The sequence below is a fragment of the Melopsittacus undulatus genome, chromosome 20, assembly GCF_012275295.1.
Source record: "Melopsittacus undulatus isolate bMelUnd1 chromosome 20, bMelUnd1.mat.Z, whole genome shotgun sequence".
In the NCBI taxonomy this organism is placed as follows: domain Eukaryota; kingdom Metazoa; phylum Chordata; class Aves; order Psittaciformes; family Psittaculidae; genus Melopsittacus; species Melopsittacus undulatus.
The window spans coordinates 1,660,853-1,686,221 of NC_047546.1; the positions used below are offsets into that span (position 1 = coordinate 1,660,853).

At 53.1% G+C, this 25,369-nt stretch overlaps 1 protein-coding gene across 2 annotated transcripts; it reads right to left on the reverse strand.

Moving 5' to 3' along the window:
• Positions 1-25,112, reverse strand: VPS45 (vacuolar protein sorting 45 homolog). Of its 2 annotated transcripts, XM_034071090.1 has the most exons (15): positions 24,959-25,112; positions 24,735-24,869; positions 24,578-24,638; positions 23,465-23,544; positions 22,882-22,950; positions 22,487-22,624; positions 21,968-22,078; positions 21,618-21,752; positions 21,287-21,400; positions 20,634-20,801; positions 18,233-18,391; positions 16,613-16,720; positions 16,252-16,373; positions 12,353-12,484; positions 1-422 (listed from the first exon to the last, which is right to left on the reverse strand). In XM_034071090.1, the coding sequence occupies exons 1-15, from the start codon at positions 25,049-25,051 to the stop codon at positions 335-337; spliced, it is 1,713 nt and encodes a 570-aa protein (XP_033926981.1). In that variant the 5' UTR covers positions 25,052-25,112; the 3' UTR covers positions 1-334. The 2 variants fall into 2 exon arrangements, 1 of the variants encoding a protein (XP_033926981.1); XR_004550416.1 differs by lacking the exons at positions 1-422; positions 12,353-12,484 and having other exon boundaries at positions 16,254-16,373; positions 18,233-18,461.
• Between the last annotated feature and the right edge of the window lie 257 nt (positions 25,113-25,369).

Below are 25,369 nucleotides of genomic sequence, written 5' to 3' on the forward strand. Positions count from 1 at the left end.
GTCAAATGGGTTATTTAATAGGACTCCAAACGTACACACAAGTGAGCACAGGGCTCCTGGTGCCACCAGCTCCACGTCCAGGGGTGCACACAGGAGCAGATGTGCAGGAGGGGACTCACACCAAGTGCCTGCCAGGTCAGGGCAGAGCTGCAGAGCACACAGGCAGAGCCGTGTTTGTGCTGCACCTTGGGCCACATCCTGCTCCAGCGGGTCAGCAGTCACTGCCCTGATGCTGCTCGTGGTCCATGAAGGATGGGGGATGCAGCAGCAGCAGCACAGGAGCACCTGCTCCTGCTCCATGTCCATGTGGAAGGTCCGGATGAGGCCCCATCGCTCAGCGCCTGCTGCTGGACCTGGCTGGTGCTTGGGAGCTCTCGGTGCTGCGGCCTCGGAACCCCGAGGCTGTGACCTCCTCCAGGAAGCTGCCAAAGCAAAGGGAGGCTGAGCAGGGAGCGGGGCAGCTCCTCAGCCTCCAGGGAACACAATGGGATTGAGCCCTGCGAGCTCCGGGGATTGGGGTCCCTGCTCCCCCCCAGGGATTGGGGTCCCCGGAGCAGCTGCAGGCAAAGGGACCTCGGCTCAGGACTCATGTTCCCCATTGGAAGTGGCAGCAGCATCCCAGGAGCGCTGGCGAACAAAGGCAGGAAGAGCAGCTCCAGGCTGGGTCTGCTGCTCCCTCCCAGCCTTCCTGCAGGGATGAGGAGCAGGAAGAGGCAGGGTGGAACCCTCCTGCTGAGGCATCCGTGCCATGGCCCAGCCAGGGCAATGCAGCCCCTTGGGTACCCTGGGGCACTGCCCAGCTCCTCAGCCTCACCTTCCTCCCATGTCCAGCCTCTTCAGAGCCACATGGAAACCTCCTGCACTGCCCATGCACTCAGCTGCATCCCAAGGAAGCTTCCAGGCAGCACATGCTCAGCTTCATCCCACTCCCTGTAAGACTTCCCAAGGGAACTTCAGGGATTTGAGACTTAGGCACAAGTCTGACCTCTAAAGCCAAGGGAATGGCTCAACAAATGAGACTCTCCAATGGTGCAGTCTGAGCCCAAAGCTGCTTCCACTCCTGTTCCATCCCTAGGAGCAGAGCCAGGTGAAGCATTGGATAGTTTGGGAAGTCCCGTTCTGGAATGCTGTGGTGCAGCTCAGAAGCCTTCTATGGACACGGCTGAAGTCACCAGCCCTCAGAGACAGCTCCTTTGGCAGCAAAGAACCTCGGCTGTGTGGGGCTGGCCTTGACTGGAGCACACACTGAGCATCCCTCCTGCTGCTGCTGGAAAACCACCATGGAACCCTGGAGAGATTTGGGTTGGAGGCACTGGGAGCTGCTCTAAGGTCTCCCTGCAGCCTTCCTTGCTCCAGGCTGAACCAGGCACATGCAGAACCCTGGGGTTTAAAGCATCCCTGCTTTAAACCATTTAAACCATGGGGTTTAAAGCATCCCTGCTCAGTGTCTCCATCAGCAGAGTGAAGGAATGAGTCAAGCCAGAGCCTGGCCGCATTGCCAGAGAAACCAGCCTCCTGGGAACATCAGATCCCATGTGGGAGCGTTGCTGTGGCTCTGCAGAGCCTTCAGCTGCCTCCCGAGCTGCAGCCCTGGAGCTGGTGACTGCAGTGAGGGGATGCCATGGGACACAGCTCCATTGAGGGCCACTCATTGCTGCACACCCAGAGTTCAACCCTGTGCCTTGCCCTGGGGATTGGATCAGAACCCCCAGCCTGAGCTGCAGGGCAGGGAGGGGATCCTGCCCCTCTGCTGCGTGAAGGGGAGGCCTCGGAGCAGCTCCAGTGCCCAAAGGGGCTGCAGGAAACCTGGAGAGGGGCTTGGGACAAGGGATGCAGGGATGGGACAATGGGAATGGCTTGAACCTGCCAGAGGGGAGACTGAGATGAGCTCTGGGGCAGAAGCTGTTCCCTGTGAGGGTGCTGAGGCGCTGGCACAGGGTGCCCAGAGGAGCTGTGGCTGCCCCATCCCTGGCAGTGCTCAAGGCCAGGTTTGAGCATCCTGCTCCAGTGGAAGGGGTCCCTGCCCATGGAGCTGGATGAGCTTTAAGGTCCCTTCCACCCCAAAGCATTCCAGGATCTTGCCACCATGAGAATCACACATTGTGGGGGGGCTCATCTGGTTCCTAAGGGGGGTACAGGAGCACTGCCTGTGCTGGTCACTGTGATCACAGCAGTGGAGCCATCCCTCCTGCAGCTCCATTTAGAAGCATTCCTCAGGCATCCCAAGCTCCTCACAGGGAATCTCTTGCTGTTCTTCCCCACCACATCCCAGCTCCAGCTGGGAATGCCCCTGACAGGGTGAGCATCAAACCACCTGCAGGACCTGATGGCTCCATCTCCAACCCCTCCCTCTCTGTGCAGGCAGGAGGGCCTGGGGCTGGTCCAACCCCCCCCCCCCAGAGGCCAGGACCCAGTGAGGGCTGACTCTAACTGGGTAAGTGGGTCAGGCTGGGTATCCCCTTGGATTAGCCACAGCAGCTCTGTGCTTAACCTGTGCTCTGGCTGAGTCAGCCCCATGCACCAGATGTTGATCCTCCTCTTCCTCCTCCACCTCCTCCTCCTCCCAGGCTTCCATTTGTGGTGGATTATTGACCATGGTTTAACCCTTCCTCCTCCAAACGCAGCAGAGGCTCCTTGAATCCCATTTTCTTTGGGAAGCAGAGGGAAGCTGGAGCCACTGGTTCCAGCTGCCAGCCTGGGGAATGGAGCAGTGAGAATCAGGGAATCCTGGAATGCTTTGGGTGGGAAGGGACCTTAAAGCTCATCTAAAGCCATGGCCAGGGACACCTTCCACTGGAGCAGGATGCTCCAACCTGGCCCTTGTGTCCTAACTCCTCCGGTAATCCCCCCTGGCCTCCCTCTAATGAACTGCTGCTTATTCCTGCAGGATTAGGGTTGATATGTCACCATAAACAAGGAGATTGTTCTATTAATGCTCTGAGCAGCCCATGTAAGCATGCTAATCCCCTGCTTTCATTGTTCTTACCCATCCAACTTCAATTGGGCTCAACATCTGTGCTGGGAGGGTGCGGGATGGGTTATGGGGGATCCATTCTGCTGCTCCAGGCCAAACCTAATGAGGTGGAGCCCAACAGCAGAGCTGCAGATCACAGAATCCCAGCCTGGGTTTGGGTTAGGAGGGAGCTTAAAGCTCATCTGAAGCCACTGGCAGGGACCCCTTCCGCTGGAGCAGGATGCTCCAATCCCTGTGTCCAACCTGGCCTTGAGCACTGCCAGGGATGGGGCAGCCACAGCTCCTCTGGGCACCCTGTGCCAGCGCCTCAGCACCCTCACAGGGAACAGCTTCTGCCTAAGAGCTTGTCATGGGTTCAGCAGTAGCTCATGCTCTGCCAGTGAGGAGGGAGAGATAGGGCGCCTGGTCTGGGCTAGTCGGGGAGGTATTCCATACCACAGCACGTCCTGCTTGGGGAGGGGACTGGAAGCTAGCCGGGAGGGAAGGAGTTAACACGCCGGGCTGAGCTCGGGAAGGGGAAGCTGGGGCTGGGGCTTCCGGCTGTGGGGTTCCGGCTGCTGGCCTCGTGGCGGCGGGTGGTATCGTATTCTCTCTCTCTGCTTGTCTCCTCTAACTTTGATTTGTTATTGGTACCGGTAGTTTACTTCTGTTATACCTTGATTGCTGGACTGATTTTACCTCGATCCGTGGGAGTTGTATCCCTCCGGCTCTCCTTCCCATCCCTCCGGGAGTGGGAAGGAGAGGGGGGGGAAGGGGAACAGAGGGGGAACTGTGCAGATTTAATTTAAACTGTTTTTATCTCAATCCGTGGGGGCTACATTCTTTAGATTCTTCTTCCTAACTCTCCGGGAGTAGGGAGACTTGATTTAAACCACGACACTTTTTGGCGCCCAACGTGGGGCAGAGGGTTTGAGATAAGAACAGATCTGAGCGGATTTATAGTCATTTGTCACAATGCTGTTTTATTGGCTCTCACAGTTTTTTCTCTTGCTCTCACGGTTTCAGGATTTTACCAATTACTTTTCATATATACTAGCTGTGTTAGTGTTTATCAATCATGGGATTTGGGCTAAGGTTCTGGTCTCATTGTACTTTATGGTAATGACTTGTAATACAATAGAAACATTAATCATGAAACTGATTTGGTTTATGCTCCCGGTATGGTCACCAACTTTATATTTTGGGAGGTATATAATAGAAATGCTTGGGAATTTCACATCTTTTTTCTCCTTCTCGGGTGGTCAACCTGTGAAGGAGACATTCTGCTATCCTCCCAGTGTTCTCTCCATATGGTCTGCAACATCATTTGAGGGTTTTGAAGTTTTTGAATGGCCTTTCAATACTGTTGAGACTTGTATGTTGATTGCGATGGGGATCGCCATATTAGCACGCATACAGAGTGTGTTTTGCCCACAGTTATTTCATCTGATTTCAAGAGTTAAGCGGAGTCAGGTCTGGTCCTGTGTTGGGGTTAAACGACGAAATAGGAGGACCAGGAAATCTTCCCAGAGGCTGGATAGTCATGAGTGGCAGGGTGTATGGGATAGTATGGGCAAGCATCTAGGTCAGTGGGCCCCTCCAGTACTTTGGAATTTTACTCCTGAACAAGTGAAGAATCCGGAAGAATTAGTAAAACAGCTAAATGAGGTGTGTTGTCGTCCTGGCCATACCAGAGATGGACAAATTACAGCAACGTGTTGGGGCTTGGCCTATGCTTATAGGGCCTTGATCGACATTGTCCAACATCTTCAAAAGGAAAAAAATGCCCCTGGATCTGATAGCAACACAGAAGTCAGCGCAGCTGTTCCAATTCCAAGTACAGCAGCTACACCATCCCCAGTAGTAAGTACAGTTGCTACCCAAACTGCTACCCCAGCAATAAGTACAGCAGCTACTCAAACCTCGACTGCGATAGACAGTGCAGCTGAACTACAGGACCAAGTCGTACCAATATCGGTTGCTCCTGTACACAAGAGAAAAACCAAAAGAGAGGCAAGAAGGACGAGGCAGGATGAAGAAACTACGCATCCACTACCTGGTCTAGTATCTGATCAGGGGTCATCATCACACGACGAAGAAGAAGAGGTGACTTCTCGATCTCGGACCTCAACTGAGCTGCGGAATATGCGAAAAGATTTCACCCGTCAGCCAGGGGAGCACATCATCACCTGGTTGCTCCGATGTTGGGATAGTGGGGCCGATGGTCACGAACTAGCAGGTACAGAAGCCAAGCAGCTGGGGTCACTTGCTAAAGAAGGGGGAATTGACAAAGCAATTGCAAGAGAGAAAAAGTCCCTCAGTCTTTGGAGGCGGCTTTTGGCAGCTGTGAAAGAAAGGTTTCCATACAAGGATGATGTTATGAGTCGTTCGGCCAAGTGGAATACTATAGACAAAGGCATCCAGTCCCTGAGGGAATCAGCTATCGTAGAGATGATTTATCACATCAAGCCGAATAATGGGGATGTACCCATAGACCCAGATGAAGTCGAATGCACACGGCCCATGTGGCGAAAGCTTACACGAAACGCACCGTCGTCATATGCCCATTCATTGGCAACGGTAACTTGGAATGACATAGTACCACCAACAGTGGATGAAATGGTTCATAAACTCCGAGAATTTGAAGACAATCTTACCCCTTCCATCATCTCAGCTGTGGAAAAAATGTCTCAGGATCTCAGACAGGATCTCAGACAGTTGAGGGATAATCTGTCTGATTTATCTAGCTCTTCACGTGTGCCAATACGTGTTTCAGCTATTAACAAAAGGCGCCCTATTGCTCGAGAGAGAAGATATATAAGATACACACCACGGGCCACCCTATGGTTTTACTTGCGGGATCACGGAGAAGACATGACAAAGTGGGATGGAAAACCTACTTCAGTCTTGGAGGAACGTGTGGGTGAATTGAAAAGAGGAGCAAGGGCCAAGATTGATCGCCCCATGAGAGCTGCAGCTTCAGTCTCTGGTGAACAGGTTCCCAGATGGAGCGGAAGAGCTGATTTTACTCCAGCTCCTGTGATAAAGAAGAATGATCCATTTCAATACGACTTAGGTGTCCAAGATTCTGACGATGATGACTATTAGAGGGGCCCTGCCTCCAGCCAGGTGGAGGTAGGGGACAATCGTATTTACTGGACTGTGTGGATCAAATGGCCTGGCACATCAGTCCCACAGAAATATAAGGCTCTAGTTGATACCGGTGCACAGTGTACCCTGATGCCATCAAATTGTCAAGGGGTGGAAACCATCTATATTTCTGGAGTGACAGGAGGGTCCCAAGAGTTGACTGTACTAGAGGCTGAAATTAGCCTGACTGGGAAGAAATGGCAAAAGCACCCCATTGTGACTGGTCCAGAGGCTCCATGCATCCTTGGCATAGACTACCTCAGGAGGGGGTACTTCAAAGACCCAAAAGGGTACCGGTGGGCTTTTGGTATTGCTGCTTTGGAGACTGAGGAAGTTGAGCAGTTGTCCACCTTACCTGGTCTCTCAGAGGATCCTTCTGTTGTGGGGTTGCTGAAAGTCGAAGAACAACAAGTGCCAATTGCGACCGCAACAGTGCACCGGCGGCAATATCGCACCAATCGAGACTCCCTGATTCCCATCCATAATCTGATCCGTAGACTGGAAAGGCAGGGAGTGATCAGCAGGACCCGCTCACCTTTTAATAGCCCCATATGGCCAGTGCGAAAGTCTAATGGAGAGTGGAGATTAACAGTAGACTATCGTGGCCTGAATGAAGTCACACCACCATTGAGTGCTGCCGTGCCGGATATGTTAGAGCTGCAGTATGAATTAGAGTCAAAGGCAGCCAAGTGGTATGCCACGATTGATATTGCCAATGCATTTTTCTCAATTCCTTTGTCGGCAGAGTGCAGGCCACAGTTTGCTTTTACTTGGAGGGGTGTCCAGTTCACTTGGAACCGACTGCCCCAGGGGTGGAAACACAGCCCCACCATCTGCCACGGACTGATCCAGACTGCACTGGAACAGGGGCAAGCTCCAGAACACTTGCAATACATCGATGACATTATTGTGTGGGGTAATACAGCAGAAGAAGTTTTTGAGAAAGGGAGGGAAATAATCCAAATCCTGCTGAAAGCCGGTTTTGCCATAAAACGGAATAAAGTCAAGGGACCTGCACGGGAAATTCAATTTTTGGGAATAAAATGGCAAGATGGACGTAGACATATCCCTACAGAAGTGATCAATAAGATAACAGCAATGTCTCCACCAACTGATAAGAAAGAAACACAAGCTTTCTTGGGTGCTGTGGGGTTCTGGAGAATGCACATTCCAAATTACAGTTCAATCGTAAGCCCTCTCTATCATGTGACCAGGAAAAAGAATGATTTCAAATGGGGTCCTGAGCAACAACAAGCCTTCGAGCAAATTAAACGTGAGATAGTTCAGGCCGTGGCCCTTGGACCAGTCCGGACCGGTCCAGATGTGAAAAATGTACTGTACACTGCAGCTGGGGAGAATGGTCCTACCTGGAGTCTTTGGCAGAAAACTCCAGGGGAGACTCGAGGTCGACCTCTTGGTTTTTGGAGTCGGGGATACAAAGGCTCGGAGGCCAATTATACCCCAACGGAGAAAGAGATATTGGCAGCTTATGAAGGGGTTCGAGCTGCTTCGGAGGTGATTGGCACTGATGCACAGCTCCTTTTGGCACCCCGCTTGCCAGTGTTGGGCTGGATGTTCAAAGGCAGGGTCTCCTCTACACATCATGCAACTGATGCTACTTGGAGTAAATGGGCTGCACTAATTACACAACGAGCTCGGATAGGAAATCCCAGTCGTCCAGGCATTCTGGAAGTCATCATGGACTGGCCAGAGGGCAAAGATTTTGGAATGTCACCAGAGAAGGAGGTGATGCGTGCCAAAGAGGCACCACCATATAATAAATTGTCAGAAAGTGAAAAGCAGTATGCCTTGTTCACTGATGGGTCCTGCCGTATTGTGGGAAAGCATCGGAGATGGAAGGCAGCTGTATGGAGTCCTCAGCGACAAGTTGCTGAAACTGCTGAAGGAGAGGGTGAATCGAGTCAGTTTGCTGAGGTGAAAGCCATCCAGCTGGCCCTGGACATTGCTGAGCGAGAAAGGTGGCCAGTACTCTATCTTTATACTGACTCATGGATGGTGGCAAATGCCCTGTGGGGATGGTTGCAGCAATGGAAGCAGAGCAACTGGCAACGCAGAGGTAAACCCATTTGGGCTGCTGCATTATGGCAAGATATCGCTGCCCGGGTGCAGAAGCTGGTGGTGAGGGTACGCCATGTAGATGCCCACATACCTAAGAGTCGGGCCACTGAGGAACACCACAATAACCAGCAAGTGGATAAAGCTGCTAAGATTGAAGTAGCTCAGATGGACTTAGATTGGCAACATAAAGGCGAATTATTTTTGGCCCGGTGGGCCCACGACGCTTCAGGCCATCAGGGCAGAGACGCAACGTATAAATGGGCTCGTGATCGAGGGGTGGACTTAACAATGGACATTATCGCCCAGGTTATTCATGAGTGTGAGACATGTGCTGCAATTAAACAAGCTAAACGGTTGAAACCTCTTTGGTATGGAGGACGATGGCTGAAGTATAAATATGGGGAGGCCTGGCAAATTGACTATATCACACTCCCACCAACTCGCCGAGGCAAGCGCTATGTGCTTACCATGGTGGAAACAACCACAGGATGGCTGGAAACATATGCTGTGCCCCACGCCACTGCCCGGAACACTATCTTGGGCCTTGAGAACCAGATTTTGTGGCGACATGGCACCCCAGAGAGAATTGAGTCAGACAATGGGACTCATTTTCGGAACAACCTTATAGGCACTTGGGCCAAAGAACATGGCATTGAGTGGATATATCACATCCCCTACCATGCACCAGCCTCTGGGAAAATTGAACGGTACAATGGGCTGTTAAAAACTACACTGAGAGCAATGGGTGGGGGAACTTTCAAGCATTGGGATACCCATTTACCAAAGGCCACCTGGTTGGTCAACACCAGAGGATCTGCTAACAGGGCTGGCCCAGCCCAGTCAGAACTTTTACATATTGTAGAGGGGGACAAGGTGCCTGTAGTGCACATGAGAAATTTGCTAGGGAAGACAGTCTGGGTTACTCCTGTTTCAGGCCAAGGCAAACCCACTCGTGGGATTGCTTTTGCTCAAGGACCCGGATATACTTGGTGGGTAATGCAGGAAGATGGGGAAGTCCGATGTATACCTCAAGGGGATTTGATTTTAGGGGAAAACAGCCAATGAACTTAATTATACGTTGTTGCTTGCTGTGTAATTTTTTTTTATATATATAGTCCATCAACTAGATGTCTTCAGGTCACCAGCAACTGGCCCTGACTTCCCTCTAACCATCGTCCCAACAGAGAATGAACTTTGATAGAACCAGATGACTTCTGCAGTAAAGGGATGATCAATATCGGCAGGCAACTATCCAGCACTGCACACAGACTTCCCTGCTATAAAGGACTATTACAAACTTAATGTCATGGACCAAATGGACTCAATTGCATTGTAGGGATTGGTCCATATATTAAGAAATGATTTCTTTTTGTTTGTCTGGGTGTGCGCAGATGTATATATATATGTGTGTATATCTATGTGATGATGTATTGAAAAATGTGGGATCTAAGCATGACGTGAATGGTATGGAATAAGGGGTGGATAATGTCATGGGTTCAGCAGTAGCTCATGCTCTGCCAGTGAGGAGGGAGAGATAGGGCGCCTGGTCTGGGCTAGTCGGGGAGGTATTCCATACCACAGCACGTCCTGCTTGGGGAGGGGACTGGAAGCTAGCCGGGAGGGAAGGAGTTAACACGCCGGGCTGAGCTCGGGAAGGGGAAGCTGGGGCTGGGGCTTCCGGCTGTGGGGTTCCGGCTGCTGGCCTCGTGGCGGCGGGTGGTATCGTATTCTCTCTCTCTGCTTGTCTCCTCTAACTTTGATTTGTTATTGGTACCGGTAGTTTACTTCTGTTATACCTTGATTGCTGGACTGATTTTACCTCGATCCGTGGGAGTTGTATCCCTCCGGCTCTCCTTCCCATCCCTCCGGGAGTGGGAAGGAGAGGGGGGGGAAGGGGAACAGAGGGGGAACTGTGCAGATTTAATTTAAACTGTTTTTATCTCAATCCGTGGGGGCTACATTCTTTAGATTCTTCTTCCTAACTCTCCGGGAGTAGGGAGACTTGATTTAAACCACGACAGAGCTCAGCTCAGTCTCCCCTCGGGCAGGTTCAAGCCATTCCCATTGTCCCATCCCTGCATCCCTTGTCCCAAGCCCCTCTCCAGGTTCCTGCAGCCCCTTTAGGCACTGGAGCTGCTCTCAGGTCTCCCCTTCAGGAGCCTTCTCTTGTCCCGGCTGCCCCAGCCCAGCTCTCCCAGCCTGGCTCCTATGGGAGCTGCTTTATCCCCATGGCCTCCTCTGACCTTGCTCCAACAGCTCCATGTCCTTCCCACATGGAGGAACCCAGACCTACACTCAGCACATGAGCTCCATCAAGCAGCAGAGACCTGGCGCACACAGACAAAGGACAAAGCTGCCCATGGTCACCCAGCAGCCTAACAGCAGAGCTGGGGCAGGCACCCAAAGCTCCAGCCCCTGTGGCACAACCCTCCTGCTCACCCCACTGCTTCCCCTCTCCTTACATCACTGCAAGGCCAGCACCAAGCAGGCTCACAGCATTGATGCTGGTTCAAGTCTGATGACAAAAACAGCCTCCACATGTACTGGGAGACTATGAAGTGACCGGAGTGGATCGGAACCAGGCTGTTCTGTGTCCCTGCAAGATGACAAGAGACTTCACTTGTCTCTTCTGATCAAAGAGCAGCCACTACATCTGCTCCTCTCTTCCCCTTACTATTTCTAGGCTTGGCTACAACAGGATTTGGTTCAAAGGCTACTTTGTGAAGCAGAAGGTCGAGCAAGCTGGGTAATTTGGGCAGGAATCAGTTGATATGTGGGCTAATACAGACTTGCCTTTGTAACCCAGTTCAGAAAAGCAATTTCCTTCTGGGTTAGCATCAGCTCCAACCATCTGACACGAAGCTAAAAGGGCTGATTTCAGAGCAGACACTGTGAATCTGGAGGCTTTGGGCATTTTAGGATGATAGAAACCGATGGATTTCCTTGTGAGGGACTTGAGCTGCCCACTGCAGGCCTGTGCTTTGGGGTGAAGCTCTCCTGCCCCAGCCCAGGGCAGCTGCTGCACAACAGCTTCTCCCCCAGCACCTGGGTGTCACCAGCTCTGTGCTGCAGCACATGGGGGAGATGCCACATTCCTGCTGTCACCCTCCCTCTGATACCCCATTGGCCACGGCTACATCCTCAGGGATGTGGTGGGAAGGAGCAAGAGTTCATCCTCCTGGGCTTGGCCAGAAACAAGCTGTGTTGACAGAAAGCAACCTCCCCTGTGCTCACTCAATTGGGTAAACTGGGTTCGGGGGACATTGTTTGGACTTCGAAACACCAGATATTCCATAGGGAATCATGGAACCACAGAGTGGTTTGGGTGGGAAAAGATCTTAAAGCTCATCTAAAGCCCTGGGCAGGGACCCCTTCCACTGGAGCAGGATGCTCCAATCCCTGTGTCCAACCTGGCCTTGAGCACTGCCAGGGATGGGGCAGCCACAGCTTCTCTGGGCACCCTGTGCCAGCGCCTCAGCACCCTCACAGGGAACAGCTTCTGCCTAAGAGCTCAGCTCAGTCTCCCCTCGGGCAGGTTCAAGCCATTCCCCTTGGGAAGGCAACCCATACTGTCATGAGCTGGAACATCCCAGACACAGGGACTGAGGAGATGAGTGAAGCTCAGCATTGTCTGTGCTCAGGTCCTGCAGGGGTTAAGCCCTTACAAATGTCTGTCCTCCCAGGAAAGGCACCTGGAAGCACACAGCATTCCCATAAGGAAAGCTCTGTTCTCCAGGGAGCAGTGCAGAAGACACAGCCAATACTCTGCAGGCTGGTGGGTGGCAGAGAGCCTGCAGTGGAATCACAGCACTTGAGCTAATGATAGGTACCTTCACTGCTAGCAAATGCACGTCTCCAGACTCCACCAGAGGCAATGAGAGCACAGCCAGGTCTATGCAGGTTTGAATCCCCGTGTGCTGCACCAGCTTCTCATTCAGGGCAGAGTATGTGGTGAATTATAAGCAGGAAAACCCACATATATCTGCTTCCCTGCCCTTCAACTCCAGCAAACACACACTAAACCTTCACCTTGGTGCTACATCCCTCAGGCACAGTGAGCAGAGCTGGACTTGGACCATTTACACCCATCTCAAGCAGGATGGAGATGCCTCAGGAGCTGCAGATTCCTGCTCCTGGCAGCAGAATGCACAGTAAAGCACTGGGGGTTACCTCTTGGTGTTGTGGATCGTGGTCCCACCAAGCACCACACGCACGCCCGGGTTGCTGCGGTTCAGGTTGTAGACAGTCAGTGCCTCCTCGTAGGTCGCCCCTCCAATGATGAACACGATGATATCCTGGGGCCTGCATGGAGATGCAACCACAGCAATGGGATCAGACAACACACAGGGATCAATCCTGTCCCCCCCAGGCCCTGCTGAGGCAGCGATCCTGAGCACTTCCCTCCCCAGCCCACCAGTGACGCTCATTAAATCCCTGCTCCAGCACTGTCTCCCCATAACGTTTAGATGAGGTATACGTGGGAGCCTCCTCAGCAGCACCCACCCGCTGCATCCCAGAGCAGCTCCATGACACATCCCCAGTGTTTCATGCATGAGCCAGACGCTGGGGAATCCAGAGCAGGTTGGGAGTCAGCTGAGGACAGCAGTGATGCTCCAGCCCTCCTGAGCTCGGTGTGAAGGGCACAGCTCAGCTGCAAGGGGTTGTTACCCTCCCTGACCTGCCTGCAGCCACTGGATGGCAGGGGGAAGCAGCATGAGGGGAGAGGAGGGGAAGGAGACAAGTGCAAACCCAGCCATATGCTGTGCACATTCTGCCTTCAAAGGAAAGCTGCAGCTTCCCCGCAGCACCCTCCCCAGCCTCTGAAGTTTTCCACTCTCAGGGATGTGCTTGCAGCCCCTAAACCAGCTCTGCTGTCATCTAGAAGCTGAGAGAACCATTCCTGCAGGATCTCCAATGCAGATCCCATCCAAGAGAACCATTCCTGCAGGATCTCATGTGGATCCCATCCTGTGGCTCACCTGCTTGAGTCAGAGCAGTCAAGTCTCTTCCCAACAAACCTGCTGCAGCCTCAAAACTCCCCTCTGCTTTCCAAGCAGGGACCTCTAGAACACAACCACTGTGGTGGTGGAAGCAGCAGCTTCATCTGCTCTGTGTAAGCTTTGCATCAGTGACAAAGCACATGGAGCATGAGACTGGGATAACCCTGGAATGCACCTAAACTCTGCTGCCTCCCTGCTGAGAAGTCAACCTGGGCATCCCAGCGACGAACATCAGGGAATGTGGCTCCAGGGCTCCTCAGGTGAGCTCCCAGTTTAACAGCTGAATGTTTCAGCACTTCACACAGGAGGAAAAAGCAACTTCCTTGAATAACCAGGAGCCAGAGTTTTGCCTTTGCAAACATCCATGGAAAGCAACCCATGCTAAAGAGGAGCTGGAGGATATGATTCAGAACAGGACCGCTCTCCCTGTCCTCCAGGGCAGTGTGTGTGAGCTCAGCTGAGAAAGCATCCAGCCAAATGGCTCCACATTCCATGCTGCAAGCTGCTGCTTCCAAAAAAGGAGACCTGATCCTCAGTGCCTGAGGGAACACCTCACCCATCCCTTCAGCTGGGTGTCAGCCAAAGCACATGGCCAAAGGGTTCCAAATGCTTCCTCTCCTCAGGCAGTCAGCAGGAACACTCACCTTCACAAGATCACAGGCAGGAAGACTGTGTCCAGCTCTAAACTAGATGAGAAACTAGCTCTAACCTGAGCTGTGATGGGCCTTTAGACAAGGGAACTTCCTAAGACGTGTCAATAAGCAGGTAAGTGATTGTGGTAACCTGGGAGAGACACAGGATGAGCTGAACCCGGATCCCCAGGACCTTTCCCTGCTGTTTCCCCAGGGTTGGTTTTTAGTGGAGCGGTGACACTGGTGGGCTGGGTACAAACCTGCTGCTCACAGACCTAGCAAGGTGCAAGGGACTGCAGGCTTGAGGGATACAGGACCAGGATGATGTTTAACAATGGGAAACGGAGCAGAAGCAAAAGGAAGCAGAATTCCTCACTGCTCTCTCCTAGGAACCCTGCTCAGTGCTTTGCAAAGAGCCCCTTTCCTTCCCACTGAATCCGGACTAGGAGCTCGTCCTCCCTTTCAACAACGACGTGTTTAATACAGCAAGAATGAAGCTCAAAAGAATCCTTCCCAATTCTTTGCTGCTCAGGGAATTCCTTCCCTTTGATCACAAACCACAAAGCTCTGGGCCTGACCAGGCTGAACTCCTGCCACTCACTGCAGCACCAGCCTCTGACAGCAGCGCAGCCCCGCTTGCCTTGGGCTCTCCTCCATCACACCAGCTTTGGGGAAGGATGGAATCCTAATTCCTCACTCAAAGTAGTCTGGCACTAAGGCAAAACCAGCAAATGGGCTTTTGCTTCCAAACCTACTCACTGAAACCTGGTTTAGATGAGCTCCCATCTTCATGGTATTGAATAGTCAGAGGTAACACAGGGCTGTGGCCCCCACTTTAGGCAGCAGGTAAAGGCCAGACCCGAAAGTATTCAGGTGCCTACGTTTGGTCAGTTGGGAGTTACTATCAGCTCCCATGTCTTAAACCCAACCAGATCTCCCATTCCCACCAGGAAACAACCCTCCTAACACAGAAACCACCCTCACAACTACATACCCTTAGGCTTTGGATCATTTTGCAGACATCTGAGCCAGCAGCAGCATCACTATCCTAAAACCAATCCCAGACCATAGGAAGACCTTGACAAATTTAAAGGAAAGAAGGGTTTGGAAGCTCTGCCTTTGTATTTTGGGATTTACTTTAACAAAAGTAGGGCATTTCCATCTTTCAGCTAAGAGACAGCCTGTGGGGAAGGGAGGGAGGTGAATGCTCCATCTCCCTTCATCCAGCTTCTGGTTTCCTTCAGTTTGAGGTAGGGATTAACCTTTCCTTACAGGTTATTTGGAGCAGGATTCTCAGGAGCAGGTTCCTAGGCCCCTTTGCCAGAACCATTTCAAGAGGAAACAAAGTGAAAGAGGTCAGGAAAAGGGAAGGAGGAACTGAAAAGAGAAGCTAAAGGCAGAAGAGCATCATTGTTTCTGGTTAGCTCAGGCTGGAGGTGCCTGGATGCAGTTCCTGCTGTTCTGCAGGTCTCAGTTCAGATCTACCACCCACTGCATCATCAGCCTCCTCTGGCTGGGCTGAAACCCATCTCAGTCAAGGGCTGGCCTCAGGGACAGTGGTTCTGTTGCTGTTCACACCTATCACCCTCCCAGCCACGCTACCCAAACCCCACGTTTGATGTTGAAGGGAAAACACGGAGCAAGGCAGATGGGGTTTCTTTTTGGTCTATCAGGGCCGTACCAAAGGAATTGTCTCTTGTCTGACTGCAATTTCTTCCCATTCAGGACTAAAATGACATTGGCAAAGATCCAGGGAATCTCTGGGCTGATTCTCCCCATGGATCACCCGAAAGAAGCAAAGCAATGGCAGGATTTACTCCTCCTCCAAGGAAACTACCACTGGGAGGTTCATTCCCAGAGAGGAAACTGCAGTGCCAAAGGAGGGATTTGTCCCAAATGCTGTTCGAGGAGGACTTGTCCTCTCCCTGAGGATTCAGTGCCCTCACCCTGAGGCCTGTATTTACCTCTCATGACTCCAGTGACAGCAGATGAGCTGAGCTCCTGCAAAGTCAGCTAGAAGCAGCCAGGGCTCTTTTCAATCCCTGTTATTAGCCATATTCAGCAAGATCCTGTTCTCCTCAGGAATAGCAACTGGCTCAGAAGGGAGAGCTTTGCAGTTGGACTATTTTTGGGACTCTCCAAATAAACACCAGATGGCATGGACTGAAGTTAGGGGGCACATTGGAATCCAGCATGTGAACATCCTGGCACCAACGGCTTCATCCTTTACCTGAGCCCTTACAATGGCAATGTCACATCTTGGCCAGCAAGAAAAAGACAACCTCGATAGTCCTCTCCTTGGCAGTACAAGAAAGACCTCCACAATGGAGCCATTTCTCTGCCAAGCCTAAACCTTGTTCAGCTACAGCAAAGCAAGTGGCTGCGCTGGAAGGAGCTGCTGTTAGTTCCAAGCTGTGCCCCAACAGGCCCCACATACCTGTCACGGAGAGTGTTGGGACCCAGGTAGGGATACTGGCTGTCCTTGAGCTTTCCTTTGATGAGCTGATCTAGTGTCTCCTGCAGGAGGGGCTGGTGCTGGGTATACACATTCTCAACCCCCTGCAGTGGGAGAGAAGCTCTTGTTAGGAATTCATCCAACAAAGGCAGCAAGAGAAGAGAGAAGGTGGGCAAAGGCAGCATCTGATGGCTACATCAGGTGTTCACCACCAAGCTCCAGCCACTAACTCCCATGGGCTCCAATGAGAAGCATGCCCTCAAAGCCCAGCACACTTCCTGGTCCACCTCTGACATCCCTGCTCTGTAAACCAGCCATCTCTTCATCCAGGTCACATCCATACCTTCAGTCCTTTGAGGAACTGCTTGGTGATGGCTACAGCATCCTTGGGACTGAACAGGTCACTGCCCCGGACCCGTTTGCCTCCATACTCCACCACAGCAGACACCAGCTGTACAGAGAGAGGCAAAACCAGACCCCTGTTATCCTGGGAAGCAGCTTCCAGGCAGTTTTTGTCCAGTGAGGCTCAATGCAGGTACTGGAATGACAACCAAGGAGTCAGGGAGATTGCTCCCAAGCGGGTAATGCAGCAGAGGCAAAGAGGGAGAGCAGAAGCAATCCCCATACCCACTGAGCAGCCAGTCTGCGTGACACAGCCTGCAGGAGGAAAGGGGCTTCATTTCCATAGTCTGCTGCAGTGAGAGCAGATCTTCCAGACAACGTGACATCATCCTGCTTCTCCTCCTCCTCTCCAGCTGCTCCCTACACTTGCCAAGCCACCCTCTCCCTCCCAGCTCAGCTCCTTTTGCAGTCTCCAGAAGTCCCTATTCAGCAGGAGAAAAAGGGTGGGGAGGTGGAGGGGAAAGACGAAGGCAACATGTCCCAGGCCCTGTTTACCTGCCACAGAGCCCTGCATGCTGCCACCTCTGCCTTAATCCTTCATGGAGTCAACCAGGCTGGAAAAGCCCTTTAAAGCTCATGCAGTCCAACCCTTACCCCAGCACTGCCAAGGCCACCACTGCCCCATGGCACTGAGGGGGTGTGAACATTTGAAGGGATGGTGACTGCAGCCCTACCCTGGGCAGCCTGTTCCAATGCCTGAGCACCCTCTGAGCAAGGAATTGTTCCTCAGCTCCATCTAAACCTGCCCTGGTGCAGCTTGAGGCCATTTCCTCTTGTCCCATCCCTTGTCCATAACACCTCTCATTTTGGAACTGGAAATTCAGTCTTTAAAAGGCTGAAGCTCCTGCAAGCCCCAGCCAAGCTCCGGGTTCTTCTCACAAGGTGCAGTGCTATTCAACAACAGCTGTGTTCAACCAACTCCACTGCAATCAATCAGAACTCCCCTGTGCTGGGCTGCATCAACAGGAGGGATCCTGCCCCTCTGCTCTACTCTGCTCTGCAAGACCCCCCTGCAGCACTGGGGGCAGCTCTGGTGGCCTCAGCAGAAGGACATGGAGCTGTTGGAGCAAGGGCAGAGGAGGCCACGAGGATGAGCAGGGGCTGGAGCAGCTCCCATAGGAGCCAGGCTGGGAACATTGGGGCTGCTCAGCCTGGAGCAGAGGAGCTGCGTGGAGAGCTCAGAGCAGCTCCCAGTGTCTGAAGGGGCTGCAAGGATGCTGGAGAGGGGCCTTCATCAGGGACTGCAGCCATGGGACAAGGGGTGATGGGTTCAGACTGGAACAGGGGGGATTTAGGCTGGATATTGGGAAGTTCTTCCCTGTGAGGGTGCTGGGACACTGGGATGGGTTGAACGGAGAAGCTGTGACTGCCCCATCCCTGGCAGTGCTCAAGGCCAGGTTGAACACAGGGGCTTGGAGCAGCTGCTCCAGTGGAAGGGGTCCCTGCCCACAGCAGGGCTTGGAGCTGGAGGAGCTTTACGGTCCTTTCCAACCCAACCCAGTCTCTGATTCCCCACCCTGAGCCCTGGTCCCAGCAGCTGGAGCACAAATGCAGCCCTTACCTTGCGGTACTTGTCGGCCACCCCCCTGTTCCTGAGCTCTGTCACCAGCCCGGGCAGGCTGTTGCTGCTGTGGCGCTCGTAGTGCAGGGCATAGAGCATCACCAGGCGGGCAGCATCCAGCTCCGTCACCTTGGGGTTCTGCAGCAGGCGCCGCACGTTCTGCACCAGGACGAGGAGCAGCATTAGCACAGGGGCCTCCAAAGGACATGGGGTGATGGTAACAGCAAGCCTGGCAACAGGGGGTTGCAGGGGGAGTTACACTGGGCCAGAAGCAACACAAGGTTTAAGGGAAGTACAACAGAGCACAGGTTCCTTTGGGCTCTTTACATGGAGCCTTGTGAAAGGGTTTAGATTCGGAGATTCAGCTCTAGATGCTGTCATTTGTTCGAGTAGTTCCAAAGCCCCAGGCTAAAATCTTGGCTTTCAGGAGGATCCACTGGAATTTTACCTTGGGGAGGACAGGAATCCACCTGCAAGGGGAGCGAGGGAGTCCCACAGAGACTCTGGTTGCTGGCAGTGCAGTGGCAATGCCTATGGAAGCAGGAAGAGTGTGAAACAGAAAAGCTATTGTCCCTCTGAGGAGATGGGCCTCAAACCCTCCCATTCAGCTCCAAGGACTCATGTACTATGTCAGGATTAATAAGAGACCAGGGGCAGAAGAACCAAAATGTGCTGGGGCCACCACAGGAACAGCAGTTGCTGAAGTTACAGCATGGGGGGAACAATTCTGCCTTTATTTCATGCACTGGCTTATTCTCCATTGTGTCTGTGGCCTTGCCCCTTCCACTGCCATTAGGAGACTGCAAGAGGGAGCAGCCTGGGGCTGTGCAGCTACAGAGATGCTGATTCTTACGGAGAAAGAGCCCCCATTCCAGAGTTTGGCATTTATTTGCTACATGTTTCCAGTCCATCTCAGTTAGAAATACAATGGAGCCCTTTAGGCAAGGGGCTGTGAGTAAACTGCAGGCAGCCTCTCTGCTTTAAAACAGCACAAATACCAAGCTAGTGCAGATCAATACCTCAGTTAGCCCTAAGGTGAGCTCCAGGCAGCATCCTGCGGTGCCAGGGTGGCACTGGGTGCAGGCTGACCTGCCTGGGGCTCTGGCCAGTTCCCAGCTCTCCTCCCCACAGTGCTGGTAATGCACCAGCACCATCCCACAGGCTCACATCACCCCTTTCTCCAATGAATCAGAGAGAACTCCAGAACGGACAGGAGGAGACCAGCACTTCCAAAGCCAAGCCCCTCCATTCCAACACTAATGCTCTGTGCTCTGCCAATACCAGGTCACAGCACAGACACCATGGGCTGATGGGTTAGAACTCAAAGCGTCTGACTCTGAAACTGCAAAAGCTTGATCTAGAAACAATCATAGAGCACAAGAAGCTCAGAGGTTGTGTTCAGCAAATGCATTTGATGGTTTGAGTCCCACTCCAGTACTTAGTCATCTAAATCCAAATATAAGCTATGGAACAACATCTCAGTGCTCACAAGTGTCTGTAGCTGCAATGACTTCACCAGGCCTGGACTGATTCACATCAGCTCAGGAGCTGGTAATAGATTACAGCACTTGAAGAGTCTAATATTATCTCCTCTAGCCACCCACTTGGAGCACAGAATAACAAAGCTGACATGGATTTCAAAGCTGTTGGAGACACTAATCTTTATTTTCTAGGCTAACTGTGTGAAGGAGTCCATTCTATGGTGGAACTTTTGCCTCAGGTACCAAACATAAAGGAACTGGTTTTAATGCCCAGTTACTGGTTGAACTCTGCCGTACCACAGTAACACCAACACTGCTCTTTGCTCTGAGTAGGCAGCAACCACAATCCATCACTGCTGTCAAATACTAGGTCAGGTCATGGAATCCAACCAGCCAGCATGGGGTCAAGACTTCAGTCTATCCTCAGCTATAACAGAAGCCTCTGTTAGGCTTTTTCAGCCCCTTTGCCACAGAAATCTTTTCTCTAAGAGGCTTTAAAATACATTTTCAAAGAAACAGGTAAAAAAATAGGTAAAAAAATAAAAGGAAAAGGTAAAAGGCAGCTCCTCAATCAATTGCCTGGCTTAGATTCTATTTCACCTCCCCATATCCAAGCCTCTGAACAGGGTTGTTTCCCTGGTGCCTGTCAGAAGCCAGCTGACTGCATACAATGAAGGCATGCTGCATTGTGAAATGGGAAGGCAGAACTCGCAAAGATGCTTCTCAAGCCAGTTATTAACTATGATTCATCCCTAGCTGAACCGAACAGGGAGGAGAAGAGTCATTCTCCCATCTAATGGGCCAACCCTGCAGGATAGCTGCAAGCAGAACTCCCACTGACTTGCAGTAGCAAATCTCCATCAAGAGGGGAGTTCCAGGATCAAAGCAGACAAAGGCTCAAGACAAGGAGCCCGAGGTACCTGGAGAGCACTGGAATGGTCGTTCTGGCACGCCAGCTCCTGCTCCACCTCCGACACCTCCAGCAGGTTCCGCTCAGCAACCAGGCGTGAGAGCTCCCCCACCACAGTGACGTGCTTGGACACCGTGCCTGACATCTTCTTGAACTGAGGGTAGTTCTCCACGAACGCCTGCCAGAGGGGAGGTAAAACAAGTGCCCTGCAGGAGAGGGACCCAGCAACAAGCTGCTCGGCATCACAGAATCCCACACTGGTTGGAGCTGAAGGGACCTTAACGCTCATCCAGTCCCAACCCCCTGCCACGGGCAGGGACCCTTTCCACTACAGCAGCTTGCTCCAAGGCCCATCCAACCTGGCCTTGAACACTGCCAGGGATGGGGCAGCCACAACCAATCCAAGCAAGAGCAGCTGTAGGGCTCTAAGGAGCAGCTTAGGAATCAGGCAGGAGGAGCAGCAGCCTATGGAAGTGTATGGCCTTCAGTAAAGAACACAGTGCAAAAAGAAGGTTCCCACTCCCCAAAACTAGCACAGCACAGAGAGCTGAGCTCTTGGCACTGGTGATGAGGGCTGTCAGCGCACAGAACGTGGTGACCTGCACAATCCTGCAACGCATGGGCTTTAAGAAGTCCAGTCAGTTATGTGGAGATTAGCTGTACCTTCATATCTGCTATGGATTCCAGTTTCTGCTGCTCCTTAGGTTTCCTCCTCTGGAAATCTTCCATGAGGTTCTTGATGTTACTGCCAATCTCTGCGAAGTTCAGGTACATGTTCTGTGTGGAACAAGACAAGGAGCTGACAGAGCTATCCCAACACAAGTCCTGATGCAAGCAGACAAGGCAGCACTGGCAGGGATGGGGCAGCCACAGCTTCTCTGGGCACCCTGTGCCAGCGCCTCAGCACCCTCACAGGGAAGAGCTTCTGCCCAAGAGCTCATCTCAAGCCCCCCTCTGGCAAGTTAAAGCCAGTGAGATCCCACTAGGAACCTACATTGGCATAGAACTCATCATTCTCAGCAGACAGCACCACCTCCCGGAGGTCTTTGCTTATCCCTGGCACCCGGGAGAGGTCGATGCGGTTGTTGTTAATCCCCAGCAGCTCATGAACCATGGCCTGGTACGTCCACTAGCAATGGAAGAGAAAGGCAAATAGCAGAGACACCTTCCACTAGAGCAGGCTGCTCCAAGTCCCATCCAACCTGGCCTTGACCACTGCCAGGGATGGGGCAGCCACAACCAACCCAAGCAGGAGTAGGGTGAGTGTGTGGATGATCCAGCACCTCAATCCCAGGAGCCCATTGGCTATTAACGTGTGCCCTTGCCCAAGAGTGAGCCATTCACCTGGTTCAGGAGTGGGGTGATGGCATCATCAGAGCGGTCCAGAATGAGAAGCAAAGGAGGGACCTCAGTGCGCCGAAAGTCAAAGAGCTCATACTCTTTAGTGATGACTTGCTGTGGAGAAAAGGTCCAAAAAGCCACTTGAGCTCACATACACCTGCAAAATCTCCTCTTTGTTGGGATACAGGAGAACAAAAAGGGATGTCTGGTGAGAAGTAAGAGGTGCTGCTCTCTCAGGCTGCACTGCTGATGAAGGAGTAACCCCTGCTCTCAAAAGCACCAGGGAACCTACTGCAACTGATGGTGATGCTGAGTGGAAATGAGGTTCTTCACCTGCTCTTTGGCTGGGAGCAGGCACAGATGAAGGATGTGACCTGCCCAAAGCCATGCAGCACAGGACAGAACTGATGTGAACTGTCTGAAAAGGGGGATTTCTCTCAAATAGATCAAGAAGTGGAAAAAGGAAATAACATTTCAGTCCCTGCCAAAAATACTGAAGCTCTGTGCAGGTTCTCACCGGACCTTCACACACTCAGCAAGCCTCTTTGCTGGCTCCGAAGAGAGCTGGTACCGGATCATGGGACATTTCTTCAGGGACAAAAGCAGAGCTGTCAGCCCTTGAGTTGTCCTGGACAGCTGAGCTGGATCCCAGTTGCGACCCTGCAAGGAAAAGCTCTGTCATGGATCCACCATCCCCAAACTCTTCCTCACCTAAAATCTGATTCCTAAGCCTGAAAGGGAACTGCAGCTTGAAGGAGCAGGTACAGCAGAGGCCACACTCTGCCTTCCCCAGTGTCCTCTCCTCACACAGACCAGCTCCCCTCTTCCAGACCTGCCACCACCCCAGCTTGCTGGGGCTGCTGCTCTCCCTCTTACCCACACAACCGGCCCTGGGGGAACAGGAACATTTATCCTACCTGGCAGCAGCCCAAGAGGTTGAGGGAAAAAACGTGTGGATTCACTGCAATGTAATCGCCATAGAACTCCTGCCAACAGGGAAAGCAGAACAGTCACAGGTCCTGCCAAGGCACCTTCAGCCCCAGGGGTGCATGGCCCAACCCCAGCCATGAAACACCCCAGTCCTCAGCAATGCACAGACATGGACTTGGATCATTTCTCCCTTCCCCAGCTGAGCCACACAAGTCCCTGCACTGCTGCTGCCAGCTCCGCACCCATCTGCCACGTACATGTTTAGTGCAGGGAGCTCTTTGTCAGCACCACAGACATGCAGCAGCCCCATGAAACACAGGCAGCAGCAGAGCCCAGAGTGGCTCTGAAGGCTGCAGGGCAGGGAGGAACAGGGATGTTCTCCTTCTCCCTTTTAATCCACATCTGCATTCATCTCTTCTCCCATGGGAGGCTGCTGCAGTGCTGCTTCACGCTGTTCATGCTGTACCAGAGCCACGTTGCCACACCTGAGCTTTTACCTTATGGGGTCACTTTGCTGCTGCTTTTGGGATAGAAGATTTACTGAAAAGAGCCACAACAGTCCCAACCTACCTGAACTTCAGCCACAACCTCCTGTTCGTCAGCCTCAGCTAAAGACTTGACATCACTCTTACTGATCACGTTGCTAAAGTCTGGAGGAGAACAACGGGGAGAGAACAGTGGGGCTCCGTGTGGGACATGGAACACACAAGAACACCATGGAATGCTCTGCCACTGGCAAAACCTGAGCTCAAAGCAGCAGCACCACGGCCCCTCTGGCAGCACCGCAGAGCGGCAATGACATCTAGAGGCCACTTCAGCTCATCTCCCACAACATCACCGGCTGGGACCGGGCTGGAGGACTCCCCTGCAGCACAAAACGTGCTGAAGTTGTCCTGCTTCGTGTTTGCTTCATAACTTGTACCTGCTTTCATTTGTGCTCTTCCTATGGGAGCAAACAGGGACAGGCCAAGGGGAATGGCTTGAACCTGCCTGAGGGGAGGCTGAGATGAGCAGAAGCTGTTCCCTGTGAGGGTGCTGAGGCGCTGGCACAGGGTGCCCAGAGAAGCTGTGGCTGCCCCATCCCTGGCAGTGCCCAAGGCCAGGCTGGAGCATCCTGCTCTAACAGAAAGGGGTCCCTACCCATGGAGCTGGATGAGCTTTAAGGTCCCATCCACCCCAACCCAGTCTGGGATTCTACAGTTCTACGATATGGATATGGGACAATGGGGCTGCTCCCATGAAGAGGCCTTTACTAAGATGCTAAGAACGTGTGGATTCTAGTTTTCATGCTGTTTAATTCACCAAATTCTATTAACGAAGGATGCATGGCTATGAGATAAAATAATTGAACTGAAGCAACTCATAAGAGGTCTTTCCAAAGCAAACACCATAAATCTGTATTCCTCCCATACAGCTCAGCCCTGGGGATTTTAATGCTTCACTTTGCTCTCAGGCAGGTTCAAGCCATTCCCCTTTTCCTGTCCCTGCATCCCTTGTCCCAAGCCCCTCTCCAGGTTTCCTGCAGCCCCTTTAGGCACTGGAGCTGCTCTCAGGTCTCCCCTTCAGGAGCCTTCTCTCATCCAGGCTGCCCCAGCCCAGCTCTCCCAGCCTGGCTCCAGAGCAGAGCTGCAGCATCCCCTGCTGCAGTCAGTGTCCGCGCTGGAGGGCAGGGCACACACTCACAGATGAAGTAGATGCTGTACTTGGGCCTCCGCAGCTCCTGGATGAGCAACTCCACGTTGTCCTGCAGGAAAACAGCCGCAGGGAGCGGGCGTTTGGGGAACGCGGTGTGCGAGGGGCCGGGGCTGACCCACACCACCCGGGGGGGGCTCGGCCCTACCTTGGTGGGCCGCAGGAAGCAGATGGCCTTGAGGTGCTTCATGGGCTCCCTGTTGGCGGAGTCGAGCCGCTCCAACAGGTACACCTCCTTCTGCAGGATCTCGGACTGCGTGTACACCATGCTCACCACGCCGGTCTGCGGGCCGGACGGACGGGGGGCGCCGGTCACCGTGGGGCCGGGGCTGGGCCCCGTCGCACCGCTCCCTACCCGGCCCCGCCGCTCACCGTCTCCCGGTCCATGAGCAGCACCTTCATGCCCGGCCCGCTGTCCTCGATCATCTTGGACACGTACTGCTTGACTGCCAGCACCGCGTTCATCCCGGCTCGGCTCCGCTCGGCTCGGCCCGGCTCGGCTAGGCTCCGCTCCGCTTGGCTCGGCTCAGCTCGGCCCCGCTCGGCCCGGCCGCGCCGCGCTGCCCGCTGGGAGTTGTAGTCCGGCCGCGGGGCAGCTGCGCGACAGGGATGCGCACAAGGACTACAACTCCCAGCAGCCACCGCGGCGCCTCCCGCCGGCCCCGCCCCCGGGACAGCCGGAAGCTGCCTCAGGGGAGCCCGGCCCAGCCCTTCCGGCGCTCGGCTCACTGACGGCGGTGCGGTTGGGCCGGTTACAGCGTGGGTTGGGAGGGAAGGAGCTTA

Bases quoted from the DNA above. Each gene is read 5' to 3' on its own strand.
- VPS45 (XM_034071090.1), bottom strand. From the start codon at position 25,051: ATGAACGCGGTGCTGGCAGTCAAGCAGTACGTGTCCAAGATGATCGAG. The intron at 22,951-23,464 runs GTAGGTTGGGAC...CCCTGTTGGCAG, and splicing joins AGGTTGTGGCTGAAGTTCAG to GAGTTCTATGGCGATTACAT. The intron at 16,721-18,232 runs GTAAGGGCTGCA...CTCTCTGTACAG, and splicing joins TGGCCGACAAGTACCGCAAG to CTGGTGTCTGCTGTGGTGGA.